The sequence below is a fragment of the Heterodontus francisci genome, chromosome 4 (assembly GCF_036365525.1).
Source record: "Heterodontus francisci isolate sHetFra1 chromosome 4, sHetFra1.hap1, whole genome shotgun sequence".
NCBI classification, from domain to species: Eukaryota; Metazoa; Chordata; class Chondrichthyes; order Heterodontiformes; family Heterodontidae; genus Heterodontus; species Heterodontus francisci.
Genome location: NC_090374.1, coordinates 104,881,400 through 104,901,576, shown reverse-complemented (window position 1 = coordinate 104,901,576; position 20,177 = coordinate 104,881,400). Strand labels below are relative to the sequence as shown.

At 42.4% G+C, this 20,177-nt stretch overlaps 1 protein-coding gene across 2 annotated transcripts in view; it reads left to right on the top strand.

Annotated features, from left to right (window-relative positions):
• LOC137369176 (E3 ubiquitin-protein ligase MARCHF3) overlaps positions 1-18,709 on the top strand; it is an 89,363-nt gene extending 70,654 nt beyond the window's left edge. For both annotated transcript variants that reach the window (XM_068029951.1, XM_068029950.1), the window contains exons 4-5: positions 12,137-12,346; positions 17,722-18,709. In XM_068029951.1, the coding sequence (XP_067886052.1) occupies positions 12,137-12,346; positions 17,722-17,880 (369 nt within the window). In that variant the 3' untranslated portion in view covers positions 17,881-18,709. The remainder of the gene's footprint in view (positions 1-12,136; positions 12,347-17,721) is intronic.
• Positions 18,710-20,177: the final 1,468 nt, after the last annotated feature.

Sequence of the window (20,177 nt, the reverse complement as noted above, 5' to 3'; positions counted from 1 at the left end):
CAGATCCTCTCTGGTCACAGGAGAGGTACGAGAGGATTGGAGGAGAGCGAATATGGTACCATTATTCAAGAAGGGTAGCAGGGATAAAGCAGATAATTACAGGCCGGTGAGTCTAACATCAGTGGTAGGGAAATTAGTGGAAAAAATTCTGAGACAGGATTAATCTCCACTTGGAGAGGCAGGGATTAATCAGGGATAGTCAGCATGGCTTTGTCAGGAGCAGATCATGTCTAACAAATTTGATTGAATTTTTCGAGGCGGTGACTAGAGGTGTAGATGAGGGTAAAGCAGTTGATGTCGTCTACATGGACTTCAGGCTTTTGATGAGGTCCCGCATGGGAGATTGGTTAAGAAAGTAAAAGCCCATGGGATCCAGGTTAATTTGGCAAATTGGATTCAAAATTGGCTTAGTGGAAGGAGGCAGAGGGTGATGGTAGAGGGTTGTTTTTGTGACTGGAGGCCTGTGACCCAGTGGGGTGCCACAGGGATCAGTGCTGGGACACTTACTGTTTGTAGTGTACATTAATGATTTAGACGTGAATATCGGAGGTATGATCAGTAATTTTGCAGATGACACGAAAATTGGTGGTGTCGTAAATAGTGAGGAGGAAAGCCTTAGACTACAGGATAATATAGATGGGCTGGTAAGATGGGCGGAGCAGTGGCAAATGGAGTTTAATCCTGAGAAGTGTGAGGTGATGCACTTTGGGAGGTCTAACAAGGCAATGGAATATGCAGTGGATGGTAGGACCCTAGGGAGTACAGAGGGTCAGAGGGATCTTGGGGTACTTGTCCATAGATCACTGAAGGCAGCAGCACAGGTAGATAAGGTGGTTAGGAAGGCATACGGGATACTTGTCTTTATTAGCTGAGGCATAGAATATAAGAGCAGGGAGGTATGATGGAGCTGTATAAAACGCTGGTTAGGCCACAGCTGGAGTACTGTGTACAGTTCTGGTTGCCACACTATAGGAAGGATGTGATAGCAATGGAGAGGGTGCAGAGGAGATTCACCAGGATGTTGCCTGGGCTGGAGCATTTCAGTTATGAAGAGAGACTGGATAGGCTGGGGTTGTTTTCCTTGGAGTGGAGAAGGCTGAGGGGGGACTTGATTGAGGTATACAAAATTATTAGGGGCATTGATAGGATAGATGGGAAGAAACTTTTTCCCTTAGCAGAGAAGTCAATAACTAGAGGGCATAGATTTAAGGTAAGGGGCAGGAGGTTAGGAGGGGAGCTGAGGATGAATTTTTTCACCCAGAGGGTGATTGGAATCTGGAACACACTGCCTGAAGGGGTGGAAGAGGCAGGAACACTTGCGACATTCAAGAAGTATTTAGATGAGCACTTGAAACGCCATAACATACAAGACTACGGGCCAAGTGCAGGGAAATGGGATTAGTTAGGGTGGGTGCTTGATGGTCGGCACAGGCGCTTGGGCTGAACGGCCTGTTTCTGTGCTGTAAAACTCTGACTCTCCTACCTATCTTTGTGTCATCAGCAAATTTAGCAACCATATCTTCGGTCCCTTCATCTAAGTCATTTATATAAATTGTAAAAAGTAAAGGCCCCAGCATAGATCACTGTGGCACACCACTTGTTACATCTTGCCAACCAGAAAATGAAACATTTATGTCTACTCTGTTTCCTGTTAGCTAGCCAATCTTCTATCCATGGCATTATGTTTACCTCCTACACCATGAGCTTTTATTCTCTGCAATAACTTTGTGGCACCTTATCAAATGCCTTCTGGAAATCTAAGTACAATATATCCACCCGTTCCCCTTTATCCACAGCACATGTAACTCCCTCAAAGAACTCCAATAAAATGGTTGTACATGATTTCCCTTTCACAAAACCACGATGACTCTGCCTGATTACTTTGAATTTTTCTAAATGCCCTGCCATAACATCTTTAATAATAGCTTCTAACATTTTCCCCAGGACAGATGTTAAGCTACGTGGCCTGTAGTTTCCTGCTTTCTGTCTGCCTCCCTTTTTGAATAAAGGAGGCACATTCGCTATTTTCCAATCTAACGGAACCTTCCCTGAATCTAGGGAATTTTGGAAAATTAAAACTAATGCATCAACTATCTCACCAACTACTTCTTTTAACACCCTAGGATGAAGTCCATCAGGACTCGGGGACTTGTCAGCCTGCAGCTCCAACAATTTGTTCAGTGCCACTTCCCTGGTGATTGTAATTTTCTTGAGTTCCTCCCTGCCTTCCATTTCCTGACTTATAGCTAATACTGGGATGTTATTTGTATCCTCAATAGTGAAGACCGATGCAAGATATCTGTTCAATTCATCTGCCTCATTCATTACATTACAATGCGCTCATGAAGTGGGGGGGTGGGGGACCACGCCGAGGCCTCTCCACCGCCGGCCTTCTCGGCGTTGGAGGTTGTGGTGGGCTGGTCCTGCAAGTATTTTATGGACCCCCCCCTGCCAGGACCCCTGACATTGAGGGGCTGGTAAGATTCAGCCCTTGGAGTTTGAAATTAAAATTAAAACTTTGAATAATAGGGGTGTCTCTTGTCTTGCTTTATAGTCTGTTCACCACCCAATTACATAAAACCTTTGAATGGATTTTGAGTTGGGTCTAGCTTTTCTGCTCACTCAAGCAGAAAGTTAAATTTTAATCGCTTAACCTCCACGCCTTTGTGAAATAAGCATGTTCGATCTAGATGATACTTTGCTCAAAAAAACTGAGTTTTCCTTCAAATCTTTTATCAATGAATAATAATTCAAACTTCAAAAAATTCGAATTAATTAATGTATCAAAAAATCTTACTAATAGTATTTTGTAAGGATTTTTAAAAATCAATGCAAACTGAGTGATTAGTTAATAGATAATTTGAAAATTTTCAAACTCCAGTTCAGGCAAAAAAATTAGTTCCATCACTAAAGTCTTTATCTTGAAAGTACAGTCATACCTTGTATTCTGGGTATTGCTAGCTCAGTTAGTGGCAACATGTTGAACTTATGCTATTTTGGGCTGAATTGTGTAACATTACAACATGTACAGTATGCAATTCTGCACCCTGCATGAGATTGCAATCTATTGCATAAAGTCCACAAAGTCAAATTAAGCTTGGGTTACAAAGCTGTAAATGACTTATCAGAGTTTTTGAATAAATTATTTTCTCACATATTATCGACTTTGACTCAAAAAAGAATATGTACGAGTGAATTGGCTGGGGGGTTGAGTTGTGTTGCACATTTGGTTTTCCACCATTAACTGAACCTATCTCTTTCTGGAGAATTTTTATAATGACTGCAATCCCTTGGTGAGAACATTGTTGTTGGACTCATTATTTATAATGAATTGGCTAGTTAAGAATATCACTTAAATCCTAATTCATTTCCCACCTGGAAGCTTCTGCACTTGTTAACATAGATATAATCCAGGGCTTCATCAATCACTATGACTGCTGAGTTTTATTCTAATCCATTTTCATTGTAAGTTGCATGTGAGAAAACCTGATGCCATAGGCTTTTGGTACAAAGTGCTAGTACACCGATTCCTGCCCATTGTTCTGCATAAAGTGAGTTTCTAATCCTTGCCAGCATCAAGAGAGCACTGAGTGGAAGTTAAAGTAGCAAAAATTATTGGACAACTTTCTATCACTCGAAGTGGTCTGTGGTATTCATTGGTAGGTGCAAGGAACAGTCTGTGGCACACGATGAAAGCATTCTATATACCTTTCTATAGTCGAGAAGGCTTTGGGCTTGCTCTCAGACCAGTATCACTTTATAACTAGCCAATAGATAATTAAGAAAACCAGTCGAGAAAGAATTGTCTGCTATTTCTGCCTTTTGATATAAAAGAAAAATTAGTGATTTGGAGACAGAATGAGAAGCATTGGTAAAAACAAAATGGACAATTTTAAAGGGTTTGCAAGAACAAAGAGAAACAAGGTTTCACATACAGAAATCTTAAGAGGGTGGCAAGACAAGTTAATGAGGCCACTAAAAAAAGCATGGGATTTCTGGCTCTACAAATAGAAGCTAAGAATATCAAAAGCAAGGAAGACCTTGGGTATCCAACTCCAGCCATTACCCTTTAGGAAAACGTCAAGGTTTTGGAGAGGATATCCAGGCTTGGGCTCATAAGTGGCAAGTAACCTTTGTGCCACACAAGTGCTAGGCAATGACCATCTCCAACAAGAGAGAATCTAACCATCTCCCCTTGACATTCAATGGCATTACCATCGCTGAATCCCCCACTATCAATATCCTAGGGGCTACCATTGACCAGAAACTCAACTGGAGTAGCTATATAAATACCGTGGCTACAAGAGCAGGTCAGAGGCTAGGAATCCTGCTGCGAGTAACTCACCACCTGACTCACCAAAGCCTGTCCACCATCTACAAGGCACAATTCAGGAGTGTGATGGAGTACTGTCCACTTGTCTGGATGGGTGCAGCTTCAACAACACTCAAGAAGCTCGACACCATCCAGTACGAAGCTGCCCACTTGATTGGCACCCCATCCATAAATATTCACTCCCTCCACCACCGAACACAGTGGCAGCAGTGTGTACCATCTACAAGATGCACTGCAGCAATGCACCAAGGCTCCTTAGACAGCACCTTCCAAACCCGCGACCTCTACCAACTAGAAGGACAAGGGCAGCAGTTGCATGGGGACACCACCACCTGCAAGTTCCCGACCAAGTCACACACTATCCTGACTTTGAACTATATCGCCGTTCCTTCACTGTCACTGGGTCAAAATCCTGGAACTCCCTTCCTAACAGCACTGTGGGTGTATCTACCTCACACGGACTGCAGCGGTTCAAGAAGGCAGCTCACCACCACCTTCTCGAGGGCAATTAGGGGTAGGGAATAAATGCTGGCCTGGCCAGCGACGCCCACATCCCATGAATGAATAAAGAAGAAAAAATAGAGATTTACCAGCATTGTCCCAGGGATAAGGGACTTCAGTTATATAGAAAGACTAGAGAAGGTAGGGATTTTTCTTCTTGGAGCAGAGAAGAAGGTTTAATAAATGTATTCAAATTATAAGGGATATCTATGGTAAATAAGGAAAAAATGTTTCTAATGGTAGGAGAGTCAATTCCTGTTAGCAAAAGTTTTTACATCACTTATTGATACTATGACGATCCAAGCAGGATATCTGTATCTAAAATATAGGTATCTTGCAGAATTGAATTTGATCTAGGACAGAGTGAGAACTACAGATGTACATGGAAAGATTGACAAAGTCTCAGATGCACAAAGGCAAGAATAGAAAACAACAGACTGAGATGAAAAAAAAACATTCTGGGACAGAGAGAAGGGACCAGAGGTATACAGGCAGGCATGAAGGCAGAGAGGGCAGGAACACCAGTGAGGGAGACCGTACACAAGGTGAAGAAGAGAATAATAGTTTTCCACAAAAACAGTGAGAACTATAGAAACAGAGTGCCCCTGAGAGGGTGGTGGAGAATTACTGGAATAGCACCAAAGATGATAGACTTTAGTTATGTGCAGAAACTAGAAAAGATGAGGTTGCTCTCCTTAGAGCAGAGCAGGTTGAGGGGAGATTTAATAGAGGGGCTGAAATTTGAGTGCGGTGCCATTCGCGGTGGCGTGCTCAGATATCGCTTGTCTTCCCGCGTGGATGCGCCATCGCTGAGCCCCCGTGATATTTCTCACTGGGGCTCATTTGAATGGAGGGGGCGGAGCAGCCGCTCCCGATGGCGTAGAGGGGGTGGCTGCTGTGTCTCCAGCAACAGCGTCCGGTGCCATTTTTAAAGGGCTTCAAGCCCTTCAGGTACAATCAAATTTTTAAAGGTGCCGGCATCCAGAAAATACAAAAAATGTCAGAAAAACTTTCCATCTGCTTTCCACCTCCCACTGAGTTATCAATTAATAAAATAACCCATCACCCTGAAAAACTAATTTGTATAATTACAAACTTTCACTCCCCAACTTTAGCACCTTTGACCTTCAATCCCTTGCCACCATCCTAACACCCAATTAGAGTGATTTTCCAGTGTCAAAATGGAGTTCCAAAGGTCCGTGAATTGCGGCCGGCAGCTGAAATATCAGCATGGGATGGCCGTCGGGACAAGCTAAGTTAATTTGCATTTATTTTACTTCATTTTAATAATTAAATGAAGGCGGCGTTGGGGGGCCACACTGAAGCCATGCCGCCGGAGGTAAAATGCAGCGGCGTTGAGGGTCGTGACGGGCCGCTCCTGTAAGAATATTCTGGGCCAGCCCCCACCCCCTCCCCCACCACGATTCCCAATGCCGGAGGCCTCAAAATTTAGTCCAAGGTGTTTAAAATTATGAAGAGTTTTGATAGAGTACATGAGGAAAAACTGTTTCACTGACAGGAGGATTAGTAACCTGAGGTCATAAATTTAAAGTGGTAGGCAAAAGAACCAGAGGGGCAATGAGGAGAAATTATTTTACACAGCGAATTGTTATGATCTGAATGCACTGCCTGAAAGGATGTTGAAGCCGATTCAATAGTAACTTTCAAAAGGGAATTGGACATACATTTGAAAAGGAAAATTTTGCAAGACTATGAGGAAATCCTACTTCCCTTGTCATTCCCTCCAGACCAATTTTTACTACTTCCTTTGCATTTTCTGCCGATGCTATTTAACTTTAATTTTACATTTTTATTAATCATCTTTTCTGACCCTTTCAAAAATATTTCTTACTCCTCCTGCCATTTGGGAACAACTTTCAAAAAACTGGCTTTAAAGGCCAGATACTGAGTCAATCAAAAGCCCACATGCAGTAATTACTCTTGTCACCGAAGATGTGTCCAGTTTAATTTTTCACTTTTATAATTCAAATGTTGGTGTCTTTGAAACTACAGTTCCTGGATGCCTAAATTTGTACAGCCTAGATTCAGAGGTAGCATCCTTGCCTCTGAGTCAGAAGGTCAATAAATTCAGTCCCCTTGTGGTAGACTTGAGCACAGAATCTAGGCTGACACTTCGGTGAAGTTCTGAGGGGTGCTGCACCTACAGAGGTGAAGTTTATTGGATGAGATTTTAAATGAGGGCATATCTGCCCCTCAGGTAGAACCACAGAAAAGTTCAGCACAGAAAGAGGCCATTCAGCCCATTGTATCTGTGCCGGCTGAAAAAACTAGCCTCCCAATCTAATCCCACCTTCTAGCACCTGATCAGTAGCTTTGCAGGTTACAGCACTCCAGGTGCAGGTCCAGGTACCTCTTAGATGAGTTGAGTTTCTGCCTCCGCCACCAATCTAGGCAATGAATTTCATGCACCCACATCACCCTCTGGGTGAAAAGGTTTTTCCTCATGACTTCTCTAATCCTTCTACTAATCATCTTAAATCTCTGTCCCCTGGTAATTGATCTCTCCGCTAGGGGAAACGGGTCCTTCCTGTCGACTCTATCTCGACTCCTCATAATTTTGTACACTTCAATTAAGTCACTCCTCAGCCTCCTCTGTTCAAAGGAAAACAACCTTAGCCAATCCAATCTTTCCTCATAGCTACAATTTTCAAGCCCTGGCAACATTCTTGTAAATCTCCTCTGTACACTATGTGGGGCGGCGCAGTGGTTAGCACCGCAGCCTCACAGCTCCAGGGACCCAGGTTCAATTCTGGGTACTGCCTGTGTGGAGTTTGCAAGTTCTCCCTGTGTCTGCGTGGGTTTCCTCCGGGTGCTCCGGTTTCCTCCCACATGCCAAAGACTTGCCGGTTGATAGGTAAATTGGCCATTAGTAATTGCCCCTAGTATAGGTAGGTGGTTGGGAAATATAGGGACAAGTGGGGATGTGGTAGGAATATGGAATTAGCGTAGGATTAATATAAAATGGGTGGTTGATGGTCGGCACAGACTCGGTGGGCCGAAGGGCCTGTTTCAGTGCTGTATCTCTAAACTAAACTAAACACTCTCCAGAGCAATTATGTCCTTCCTCTAATGTAGTGACCAGAACTGTAGGCAGTACTCCAACTGTAACCTAGCCTGCATTTTATACAGTTCTAGCATTATATCCCTGCTTTTATATTCTATACCTTGGCCAATAAAGGAAAGCATTCCATATGCCGCCGCCTTCACTCTATCTACCTGTCCTGCCACCTTCAGGGACCTGTGGACATGCACTCCAAGGTCTCTCACTTTTTCTCCCCTCTCAATATCCTCCCATTTATTATGTATTCCCTTGCTTTGGTTGCCCTCCCCAAATGCATTACCTCACACTTCTCTGGATTGAATTCTATTTGCCACTTTTCCGCCCACTCAACCAAACCATTGATATCATTCTGGAGTCTATGGCTATCCTCTTCAGTATCAACTTCATGGCCAATTTTTGTGTCATCAGCAAATTTCCCAATCATGCCTCCCACATTTAAGTCCAAATCATTAATATATACCGCAAACAGCAAGGCACCCAACCCTGTGGAACACCACTGGAAACTGCTTTCCATTCGCAAAAACAGTTGCCGACCATAACTCTTTGTTCCCTGTCACTGAGCCAATTTTGGATCCAACTCGCCACATTCCCCTGTATCCCATGGGGTTTTACTTTTCTAACCAGTCTGCCATCTGGGACCTTGTCAAATGCCTTACTAAAATCCATGTAGACCTCGTCCACTGCACTATCCTCATCAATCCTCCTTGTTACTTCCTCAAAAGCAAAATTCAATTAAGTTAGTAAGACACGGTTTTCCCTTAACAAATCCATGCTGACTATCCCTGATTAATCCGTGCCTTTCTAACTGACAGTTTATCCTCTCTCAGAATTGATTCTAATAATTTGCCCCCCTACCCTGACGTCTGATTGACCGGTCTATAATTATTTGGTCTGTCCCTCATTTGCAGACCTTCAATCCTCTGGTACCTCACCTGTATCTAGTGAGGATTTGAAGATGATCCTCAGAACATTTGTTTTTTTCTTCCCTGGCTTCCTTTAATAGACTGGGATACAATCCATCCGGTGATTTATCTACTTTCAAGGATGTTAGACCGTCTTGTATTTCCTCTCTCATTATGCTCATCATATCTAATATTTCACATTCCTCTTTAATTACAATGTCTGCATCATCCCTCTCCTTTGTGTAGACAGAGACAAAGTACTCATTTAAGAACCCTGCCTATATCTTCTGCATCCACGCATAAGTTACCTTGTACATCTCTGATAGGCTTACCCTTTCCTTAATTATCTTCTTGCTCTTAATTTCCTTGATTGTATCTGCCAATATTGTTCATGTCCTCTCTGCTTTTCTAATTTTCTTTTTTACTTCACCCTGGGGCTTTCTAAAGTATAAAGTTTTTTGTGACTGTCATAAGCTTTCATTTTCTGTTTTATCTTGCCTTATATGCTTCTAGATAACCAGGATGCTCTAGATTTGGCAGTACCACCCCAGGTGAATGTTAAAGATCCCATGGCACTGTTTGAAGAAGAACTAGGGAGTCCTCCTGGTATTTCTTGGCTGTGAAGTGCTTTGGAATGCTCTGAGGTCATGAAAGATGCTATAAATAAATGCAACGTCATCCTCTTGGCACTCCAAGGATTAATGAATGGTGTCATAGAGTTGTTTTGCTTGGAAACTTGGGAGTTGCAAGCATCAGTATGATTTTGCAATATTCTGGAAAATAATATATGAACTATGGATCTTTTTTCTTTTTTAACACCTCAGGAAAACATCCTCAATTATTTTTTTTTTTTATAGAGATACAGCACTGAAACAGGCCCTTCGGCCCACCGAGTCTGTGCCGACGATCAACCACCCATTTATACTAATCCTACGCTAATTCCATATTCCTACCACATCCCCACCTGTCCCTATATTTTCCCTACCACCTACCTATACCTGGGGCAATTTATAATGGCCAATTTACCTATCAACCTGCAAGTCTTTGGCATGTGGGAGGAAACCGGAGCACCCAGAGGAAACCCACGCAGACACACTGAGAACTTGCAAACTCCACACAGGCAGTTCCCAGAATTGAACCCGGGTCGCTGGAGCTGTGAGGCTGCGGTGCTAACCACTGCGCCACTGTGCTGCCCTTTCTAGAGTTCTTGCTGCTTAGAATACATATGTGTGTTACAGAATAAACACAGTCATGTGAAATCAATACATGGAGTACCCAAATCCAGTGCAGCACTTCTGAATGTTTAATAGCAAGTATGGAATTGAGTTCAAAACTTGTAAGTCTTCAAATAGGATGGGATTGAGATTGGGGTTCCACAAATAAAAATTGAGAGGCATTCAGAAAAGGGAACTTTTGAGCCTCAGTGTTTTTAGAGGAAGTGAACAACTATTTCACTGAAATAAAACACTTTTTTTTTAAGAGATACAGCACTGAAACAGGCCCTTCAGCCCACCGAGTCTGTGCCGACCATTAACCACCCATTTATACTAATCCTACACTAATCCCATATTCGTACTACATCCTCACCTGTCCCTATATTCCCCTACCACCTACCTATACGAGGGGCAATTTATAATGGCCAATTCACCTATCAACCTGCAAGTCTTTTGGCTGTGGGAGGAAACCGGAGCACCCAGAGGAAACCCACGCAGACACAGGGAGAACTTGCAAACTCCACACAGGCAGTACCCAGAATTGAACCCGGGTCGCTGGAGCTGTGAGGCTGTGGTGCTAACCACTGCGCCACTGTGCTGCCCCTGTTTGCTTCTAATTTCCGCCCTTCTCTCGCCTTTACATGGTCCATCTCTGTCACTTCCCTTCCCTTCCTCGGCTTCTCGATCTCCATCTCTGGAGATAGGCTGTCTACTAATAGCCATTACAAGCCCACCGACTCCCACAGCTACCTCGACTACACTTCACACCCTGCCTCCTGTAAGGACTCCATTCCAGTCTCCCAGTTTCTCCGTCTCCTACGCATCTGCTCTGATGATGCTACCTTCCATGAAAGCGCTTCTGAATCTCCCCCCCCCTCCCCCAGTGTGGTTGACAGGGCTCTTAACCATGTCCGGCCCATTTCCCGCACCTCTACCCTCACCCCTTCCCCTCCCTCCCAGAACCGCAACAGGGTTCCCCTTGTCCTCAATTTCCACCCCATCAGCCTCCATATCCAAAGGATCATCCTCCGCCATTTCCGCCACCTCCAGCGTGATGCCACTACCAAACGCATCTTCCCCTCCCTTCCCCTGTCAGCATTTCGAAGGGATCGTTCCCTCCGCGACACCCTGGTCCACTCTTCCATTACTCCCACCACCTTGTCCCCTTCCCACGGCATCTTTCTCTGCAATCTCAAGGGCAATTAGGGATGGGCAATAAATGCTGGCCTGGCCAGCGACGCCCACATCCCATGAATGAATAAGAAAAAAAATCGCAGGAGGTGTAATACCTGCACATTTACCTCCTCTCGCCTCACTATCCCAGGCCCCAAACACTCCTTTCAGGTGAAGCAGCAATTTACTTGTACTTTCAATGTAGTATACTGTATTCACTGCTCACAATGTGGTCCCCTGTACATTGGGGAGACCAAACGCAGACTGGGTGACCACTTTGCGGAACACCTCTGCTCAGTCCGAAAGCATGACCCCGAGCTTCCGGTTGCTTGCCATTTCAACACTCCCCCACCCCCCCCCTGTTCTCATGCTCACATCTCTGTCCTGGGATTGCTGCAGTGTTCCAGTGAACATCAATGCAAGCTCGAAGAACAGCATCTCATTTACCGACTAGGCACACTACAGCCTGCCGGACTGAACATTGAGTTCAATAATTTCAGAGCATGACGGGGGCCCCCCCATTTTACTTTTATTTTTAGTTATTAAATTTTTTTTGGTTTTGTTTTATCTTAGTTTGTTCAGTTTGCCCTACCCACTTTTTTCATGTTTGTGCTTGTGACTGTTCAGTTTCCAGTCCATTAACACCCTAATTCTTTGTCTTTCAGCACACCTTGCTCCATGGTCAGTTATTCTTTGTGATCTTGTCCTATCTGCCCCTTCTCCTTTGTTATCTCTTGCCCCACCCCTACTTTACTTGCTTAAAACCTTTCACATTTCTAATATCAGCTAGTTCTGAAGAAGGGTCACTGACCTGAAACATTAACTCTGCTTCTCTCTCCACAGATGCTGCCAGACCTCCTGAGTATTTCCAGCATTTCTTGTTTTTATTACAGTTAATGTTTTGTTTTTTTCCCTTTCTCCCCCCACCCAGTGGTTAAGAAATCCAGGCCCACAACATGAGAAGCGGACTTTGTTTGGGGATATTGTGTGCTTCCTGTTTATAACCCCTCTAGCCACAATCTCTGGCTGGTTGTGTTTGCGAGGTGCAGTGGACCATTTACACTTCAGCAGCCGACTAGAAGCTGTTGGACTCATTGCACTAACTGTTGCACTCTTCACTATTTATCTATTTTGGACTCTGGTAAGTATGAATTATCTTTTTCTTGTAAGCACCATTGAACATTAATTCATTCCAGTATAATTGGAAAATAATGGTAGATATAACTATTTTATACTCATCACTAAACATACTGAAACAAACAGTAATAAAGCAGCCATCATCACCAATGATGTGTTCTATTTTGAAGAAGGATTTTCCTCGATAAGTCAACACATGCTCCCAACTTGTCCTCACTTAATTGTTGCAGTGACAGTTTACAAGGAACTATTAAGTACAGTTGACAATTTTTTAAATCATTGTTCTAATATCTAATGTTCTCTACTTACTACTATAATCCTCATGTTCCTAACCACTGATTATACTATTAATGCCCAAGTATCAGACATAAGCACAAGATATTTCACTTTCTTTCTATATTCCACCTCTGGTCATGTCTCTTTGTGCCATGTTCCATTCACAGGAAGGGGTAGTTTTGAGAGATTTGCTTTAAGTTTTAATATCTGTTCATAGCCCAGCACAAAGTCAAAGTCTTCATAAAAAGATGGAAGAAATTGGTGCCAGAAGCTATTCTGTAGTGCATTATCCTCAATTTCTGATTCTAAATCATTGATTTGACAATTCTCATCTTCCTGTTCAAATCACTCCATGGCCTCACACCCTCTCCCCTACCCTTTTTCTCTGAAACCTCTTACAGCTCTATAACCCTCCAAGAGCTTTGCTTCAGCTCTTGGCCTCTTGTGCATCCCCCACACCCTTCACCCTGCCACTGGTAGCTGTGCTTTCATCTGTTTAGGCTCTAAGTTCTGGAATTTCCTCCCTAAACCTCTCCACCTTTCTCTCCTTTTTAGATCTTTCTTTAAAATCTATCTTCTAACTAAGCTTTTAGGCACCCATCTTAATATTTCCTTCTTCGGGTCGATGCCAGTTTTGGTCTGATTATGGTTCTTTGAAGCACCTTGGGACGTTTCCCTACATTAACTTGCATCTATGCAATGTCTTTAATGTATCTGTGTTTGTATACCCTACAAGCATTCTGCAGCTGCCACTTCCTCATTTATAACTCAAGATGCTCTGCAATTCTGTTTCCAACCCACTTAACTGGGAAACTGCTGGGATTATATTTATGTAGAGTTTTTAGTCGTCTCTCATGATATGAATACTGGGAATGTCCTAGAGTCATTGTCACTTGTGGCACAGAAGGAGGCCATTCGGCCCAACCAGTCCATGCTGGCTCTCCAAGGAGCTATGCAGTCAGTCCCACTTCCCGGCTCAATACCCGTAACCCTGCAAATCTATTTATCTCAGTTGGTCATCCAGCTTCCTCTTTAAGTCATTGATCATCTCTGCTTCCACCACACTTGTGGGCAGAGAGTTCCAGGTCGTTAACACCCGCTGCATAAAAAAAAGTGCTTTTCCATATTCCCCTGCATCTTTTGCTCAAAACTTTAAAAATCTGTGTCCCCTAGTCCTTGTACTATTTGATAATGGGAACAATTTTTCCTTGTCTAACATATCTAAGCCTGTCAGAATCTTATACACTCTTTTAAATCTCCCCTCAATCTCCTTTGTTCTAAGGAGAAGAAGCCCAGTTTTTCCAACCTAACCTTGTAACTAAAATCCTCCATCCCTGGAACCATTCTAGCAAATCTGCTCTGCACCCTTTCAAGGATGCTCACATCCTTCCTAAAGTGTGGTGACCAGAACTGGCCATGATACGCCAGTTGGGGTCTGACCAGAGCTTTATAAAGGTTCAGCATAACTTCCCTGCTTTTGTACTCAATAGTTCTGTTTATGAAGCCCAAGATCCCATACGCTTTACTAACCACTCTTTTACTATGTCCTACCACCTTCAAAGATCGATGCACATGTAGTCCCAGGTCCCTCTGCTCCATTACATTCTTTAGAACTGTGCCATTAAGTATATATTGCCTCACCCTATTCCTTCTGCCAAAATGCATCACCTCACACTTGTCAGTATTAAATTCCATCTGCCACCTGTCTGCCCATTCTATTAGCCTATCTATGTCCTGTTGCAGGCAGTTTCATATCATCCTCACTGCCGCACCTTCAAGTTTGATGTCTACAACAAATTTTGAGATTCTACTCTGTATTCCAAGATCCAGGTCATTCATATATAGAAAACAATTGCTGTGGTCCCAGCACTGACCCTTGGGGAACACCACTACCATCCTCTAGTCTGAAAAGCAACCGTTTACTACGACTCGCTGTTTACTGTCCTTAAGCCAATTTTTCTTATCCAGTAGGACACTGACCCTCCTATTCCAAGAGCCTCAATTTTGTTAACCAGCCTTTTATGTGGTAACTTATAAAATGCTTTCTTAAAATCCATCGAAACAACATCCACTGCATTCCCTTTATCAACCTTCTGTGTTACTTCATCATTTCAATTAGATTAGTCAAGTATGATCTGTCCTTTACAAATCCATGCTGGCTATCTTTAATTAACTCGAACCTCTCTAAGTAACTGTTGATATTTTCCCTGATTATAGTTTCTAAAACCTTACCCACCACTGATAAACTAACTGGCCTGTAGTTACTAGGACTGTCCTTACACCCTTTCTTGAATAAGGGTGTCACATTTGCCACTCTCCAATCTTCTGGCACCTTCCCCATATCCAGGAACGATTGGAAGATTATGGCAAGCCCTTCCGCTATTTCCATCCACACTTCCTTTATCAACTAGATGCACGCCATCTGGACCAGGTGACTTATCTACCCTAAGCATAGCCATCCCTACATTTTGCCCTTGTTGGAATGTTCCTAGCCTGTACCTGAAGCACCTCTTCCTTAAAGATAACCCATTGTTCTGACACAGCTCTTCGTGTCAGTCTTTGGTTCCATTCTACCCTGGCTAGATCCCTTTTCATCATGTTGAAATTAGCCCTGTTCCAATCTAGACATTCAACCTTATTTTGCTCCTTGCTTTTCTGTATTACTAGTCTAAGCTTTATGATACAATGATCACTCTTACCCAAGTGCACCTCCAAAGACACCTGGTCCACTTGGCCCACCTCATCTCCCAGCACCAGAAATAACAATGCCTCTTTTCTAGTTGGGTTGAGAACATGCTGATCAAGGGAGTTCTCCTGAACAGATTTTAGAAATTCCTCCCCCTCCTTACCCTTTACTGTAAAAGTATCCCAATCGATATCACTGCTCTATAGTTCTTGAACATCTCTGATTTCCCTGCAGATTTGCTCCTCTATCTCTCTCTCACTATTTGGAGGCCTATAGAATACCCTTAGTAGTGTGATCATACCCGTATACCCTTTTTCCTCCTTAACTCTAACCAAATGGATTCTGTCCTTGCCCCTTCAAGGTCATCCTCCCTTTCCAGCACTGCATTGTCTTCTCGAATCAGGACTGCCACCCCACCTCCCTTTTTTCCTTCTCTATCTTTTCTAAACACTTTATATCCTTGTATATTAAGCTCCCAGTCCTCGCCATTTTTAAGTCCCGTTTCTGTTGTTGCCACTACATCATATTCCCATACTGCTATTTGTGCTTGTAGCTCATCAATCTTATTCACCACACTTTGTGTGCTTACACACATGCATTGTAATCCTGTCTTTGCATTCCTCATAGTCCTTGTCCGTCCACTCCCATCTGATATGGAACTACTCCCTTCTCTAGTACAGTCTAACACTCACTCTGACCCACCTAATACTCTATTTTCTACTCTAGTGCAGTCTGTCTCTTCTAGTTCTCTTCTCTGTGCACCTTGGTATTCCCCTCTGATATTACCTCCTGATTCCCACACCCCTGCCCGGTTAGTTTAAATCCTCCCCAGTACCACTAGCAAATCACCCTGCAAGGAAATTTGTCCCAGCTCTGTTCAGGTGCAACCCATCTGGCCTATACAGATCCTACCTTTTCCAGACGTCATTCACCTGCACTATCCTCCTATTTCTATACTCACTTGCGTGTGGTAGTACTGGGAGTAATTCGGAGATTACTACTTTTGAGGTCCTGCTTGCTCATTCCTTACCTAGCTCACTAAACTCTTTCTGCAGGACCACATCTCTCTTCCTGCCTTTGTCGTTGGTACCAATGTGGACCACGACTGTTGGCTGTTCACCCTCCCACCTTGGTACTCTGAAGCCATTCAGTGACATCCTTGACCCAGGCACCAGGAAGACAACACACCATCCTGCGGCCATAGAAATGCCTGTCTGTTCCCCTAACTGTCTAATCTCCTATCACTATTGCTGTTCCAGTCTTCTTTGTACCCCACTGTACAGCTGAGCTACCCGTGGTACTATGGCATTGGCTCTGGCTGCACTCCCCAGATGAACCATCATTTTCCACAGCATTCAGAACGGAATACTGGTTGGAGAGTGAGATGCAGTCAGGGGTCTCCTGCACTACCTATCTGTTTTTCATTTTCTCTGAATACTCCGGTACAGGGATTTCATCAAAGTTTATTCCCGTAATTTTTGTCTCTTTAAATTAGGAAACAATTCCTAAAATGTGATCATTTTAGACCGTTCTTCTTCCTGCCCCAGTGTTAATTAGTGATTTCGCTGAAATATGCATTGAGGAGCAGCCTTGGATTAGGACTAGACTGAGCTGATAAGATATTGAGGCAATCTATACATGGATACAAATTATATATTTATTTTTAATCTATTTATACCACTAACTAAAGAATTAAAATTGAGAATTAAAAGCATTTACTTTAAAATTAAACTGCATTGCCCAATGAATTGCAGGTTGGTTGCACTAAAGTCCTTCTCAGGGTCAGTTCATGTGAGAAATGTTTTGTAGAGTTTATGTGCTATCATTCAGTTCACATCAACTAAAAATGTTAAAAAAGCCAGTATATAAATATGTTTTGTTGACCAAAATGTATAACGTCATTAAAATTATGTGAAATTGTACTGAATATCAAAACTTCAGTCCACCATGATATTCTCTAATTGCAGCAGTTCTGTTTATAAACTGTTGTGCATACCTGTGATCAGTATTAGCTCAATAAAACTGCTGCCTTGCTAACATTTTGGTCAGAGGGATTAGGGAACACCTAGCAATGAAAAACCATGCACATTCTGATTTTACTTTTCTATTTGTATTTATCTGTATGTTCACGTCTTTTTCTACTTGGTGCTGAAGTACTCTTTACCACTAGATATACTTGCATTCTTTGAAAATGTTGTATGCTCTTAAGTAAACTGGTGGCATTTAGCGGCAACAAGTTGGTTTACAGTAACTTTTTCTTAACTAGACGAGGGAGTAATACTTATATGGTCTAAAGTAGTTGAGATGTTGCATTCTGGGTCGTGTACTGTTTTGAGTTTGGCTTTCAGTGCTATTATTTGTGCTGTCAGAATATGAGGGAAATTTACTTATGTTGAATTTATTTTAAAACCTTCTAGGTTTCATTACGTTATCACTGTCGATTGTACAATGAGTGGCGTCGAACCAATCAAAGAGTAATATTGCTTATCCCAAAGTCTTCAGGTGGATCATCTTCTCAACAATTGCTTCTTGGTCTGCATCCAATGAAAGGGAACTCAAAAGAGACAATTGTATGACTTATGCCAATCTCATAGGATTTTGGATTGAAAATACTATGGGCATTAGCCAAAAATAATTAAGTATGCTACCTTTCTTCGGAAGTTAGCCTAGTTTCACAATGCAGTGACTCAATGGGCTTTGAATGATTTCGTTATATTGCCAGTTTTTCATAAAATTGTGTAATCTTTATTACTACAATAAGGGCTACAATATAGTCCTTTATACTATTATGATTGATAATGTTACTTTGATGCATTTAGTTTCATCTTAATATCAGGTGTGACTGATATTGTCTTTATGGATTCTCTCTTATTAAGTACATTACCCAATTATTGTAGATTTTGGGTATTCTAGAAAATGGGTATGTTGGGTCACTTCTCATTTTCTGCTTAAAATCGTTATCAGATCCAGAAAATTGTGTTTTAATTTCCAGACCTTAGAATGTTGCTAACTATAATTGGTTATCTCCTGATTTATCATGGGGAGGGGCACAATTTAAAAAAAAAACTTGTGAAAACGCTTTTTGACTTATCCTAAAGTTTAATTTTTTCACAAAGATATATAAATGTGATAATGACCTGTTGATCATACTGTTATGCAGTAGATAGCCATTTGGAATAATTTCCTTAATCCATTCCATCAGAACACAATAGGGGACAGATTTGCCAATTGATTTTTTTTTAAAAGACTGACCACTTAATATATATTTTAAAATACATTGATTATTCTAAGCAGTCTTAAGTTTGCTGCAAAATATTGTGTTATGCATTGTTTTTATCTTTTGAGGCTTGATATACAAAGTTGCTTTGGATGCAATACACTTGTATAAAAAAAAATGTAATTTTATTTTGTGTTGGAAATGCTTCTTTGTATCAATACACTGGTGCTGGAGCCCCAGAATAGGTTTCAGTACCCAATTACATTATGTGCAAAATTGCTGATGAACACATCTAAAAATTGTTGAATCCTATCCTGCGTGCATAATTATGTCAAAATATAAAAGTCTAGTAGAATACCCTATCAACAGAAATTAAACCTGAATGTATTAGGGTTACCACACAGTACTATAGGCTGTTCATTTATCCTCTTAAGTCAAATGTATAATGCCATATCAATGTAATGCCATCATAGTGATCAAAAAGATATTGTTATTTTTGTCTTGATAGATCTATATTATTTTACGAGGGCAAGTTAGCTTGAACTGAATGCAGTGGATTTTCTCAATTTACAATGTAGTCTTTTTAATTCTTTGACACTTTTCAGGTGTTTTAATTTCCAAAATTGTGAGACCTCGAATGCTCAAATGCTTCTCTGTACTGCCAAAATAACACAAGGTGAAACTTAAATTACTGTTCAGACATTCAAGGCTGGCAATATTTTAGTTGGATTCAATGATTTTAAGTTTTAAAAAATCATTTGTATAGTCCATTTAGAAATGTCTAAATCTGACACAGTGGGCTGGATTTAGTTCTCCCCCAGGCATCGGGGTCTTTGGAGTGGCCGGGGGCGGGGTGCCTTAAAATGCCTCCGGCAGAAGGCCGCCACGCACCAATGCCAGGAGGGATCGGCCTGATATTGCCGCCGGCAGCGAGGCCTCATGGTGGCCCCACCCCCTGACGCTCGGCGACGGGACCGCCATTTAAATAATTTTAAAGTAACAAATTAATTATACTTGCGCCACCACCTTCCATCCCACTGCGATCTTCCTGCCCCTGGCTGGCACTCAGGCCTTCAGATCCCCATCCGTGGAACTGAGGCGCAACACTGCTGGGGAGGAGGGGGAAGATAAGTTTCTCAATGCAGATGGGGAGGTGAGCATGTCAAAGTAACATCATTGGTGTCGGAGATGGTGGGAAGTGTTGGAGGTGAACGTTTATGTGGTTTGGTGAGGGGGGTGTGAAGGTCAGATTGTACCGTTAAGTGTTTTGGGGGGAAGGGAAAGTTAATTTTATGGTTATTGGGGGGTGGGGGAGGGGAAAAATAAATGCATTTAAAAATTTTTAAATCACTTAATCTTTAAATATTTGAATATGGGCTGACAGCCCTTTAAAAATGGCATCTGCGGCTGCTTACAGGAAGCTGGCGCCATTGCCAGAGACGTACAGGCCACCCCCTCCACGTGATTGGGGATGGCCCAATTGGCCATTCAAAGGAGTCACCACGTGGAAGATTGTGGCTGCTCCACGACGTGTGGGCGGCCCGCCATTTTTGCCGCCAACATCGGCGGCGGGCACAGAAGATTCAGCCCAGAATCTTAACTAACTTGAAAATCTGGCATAAGAAGTACAGTAAATATGTAAAACGAGGGATAATG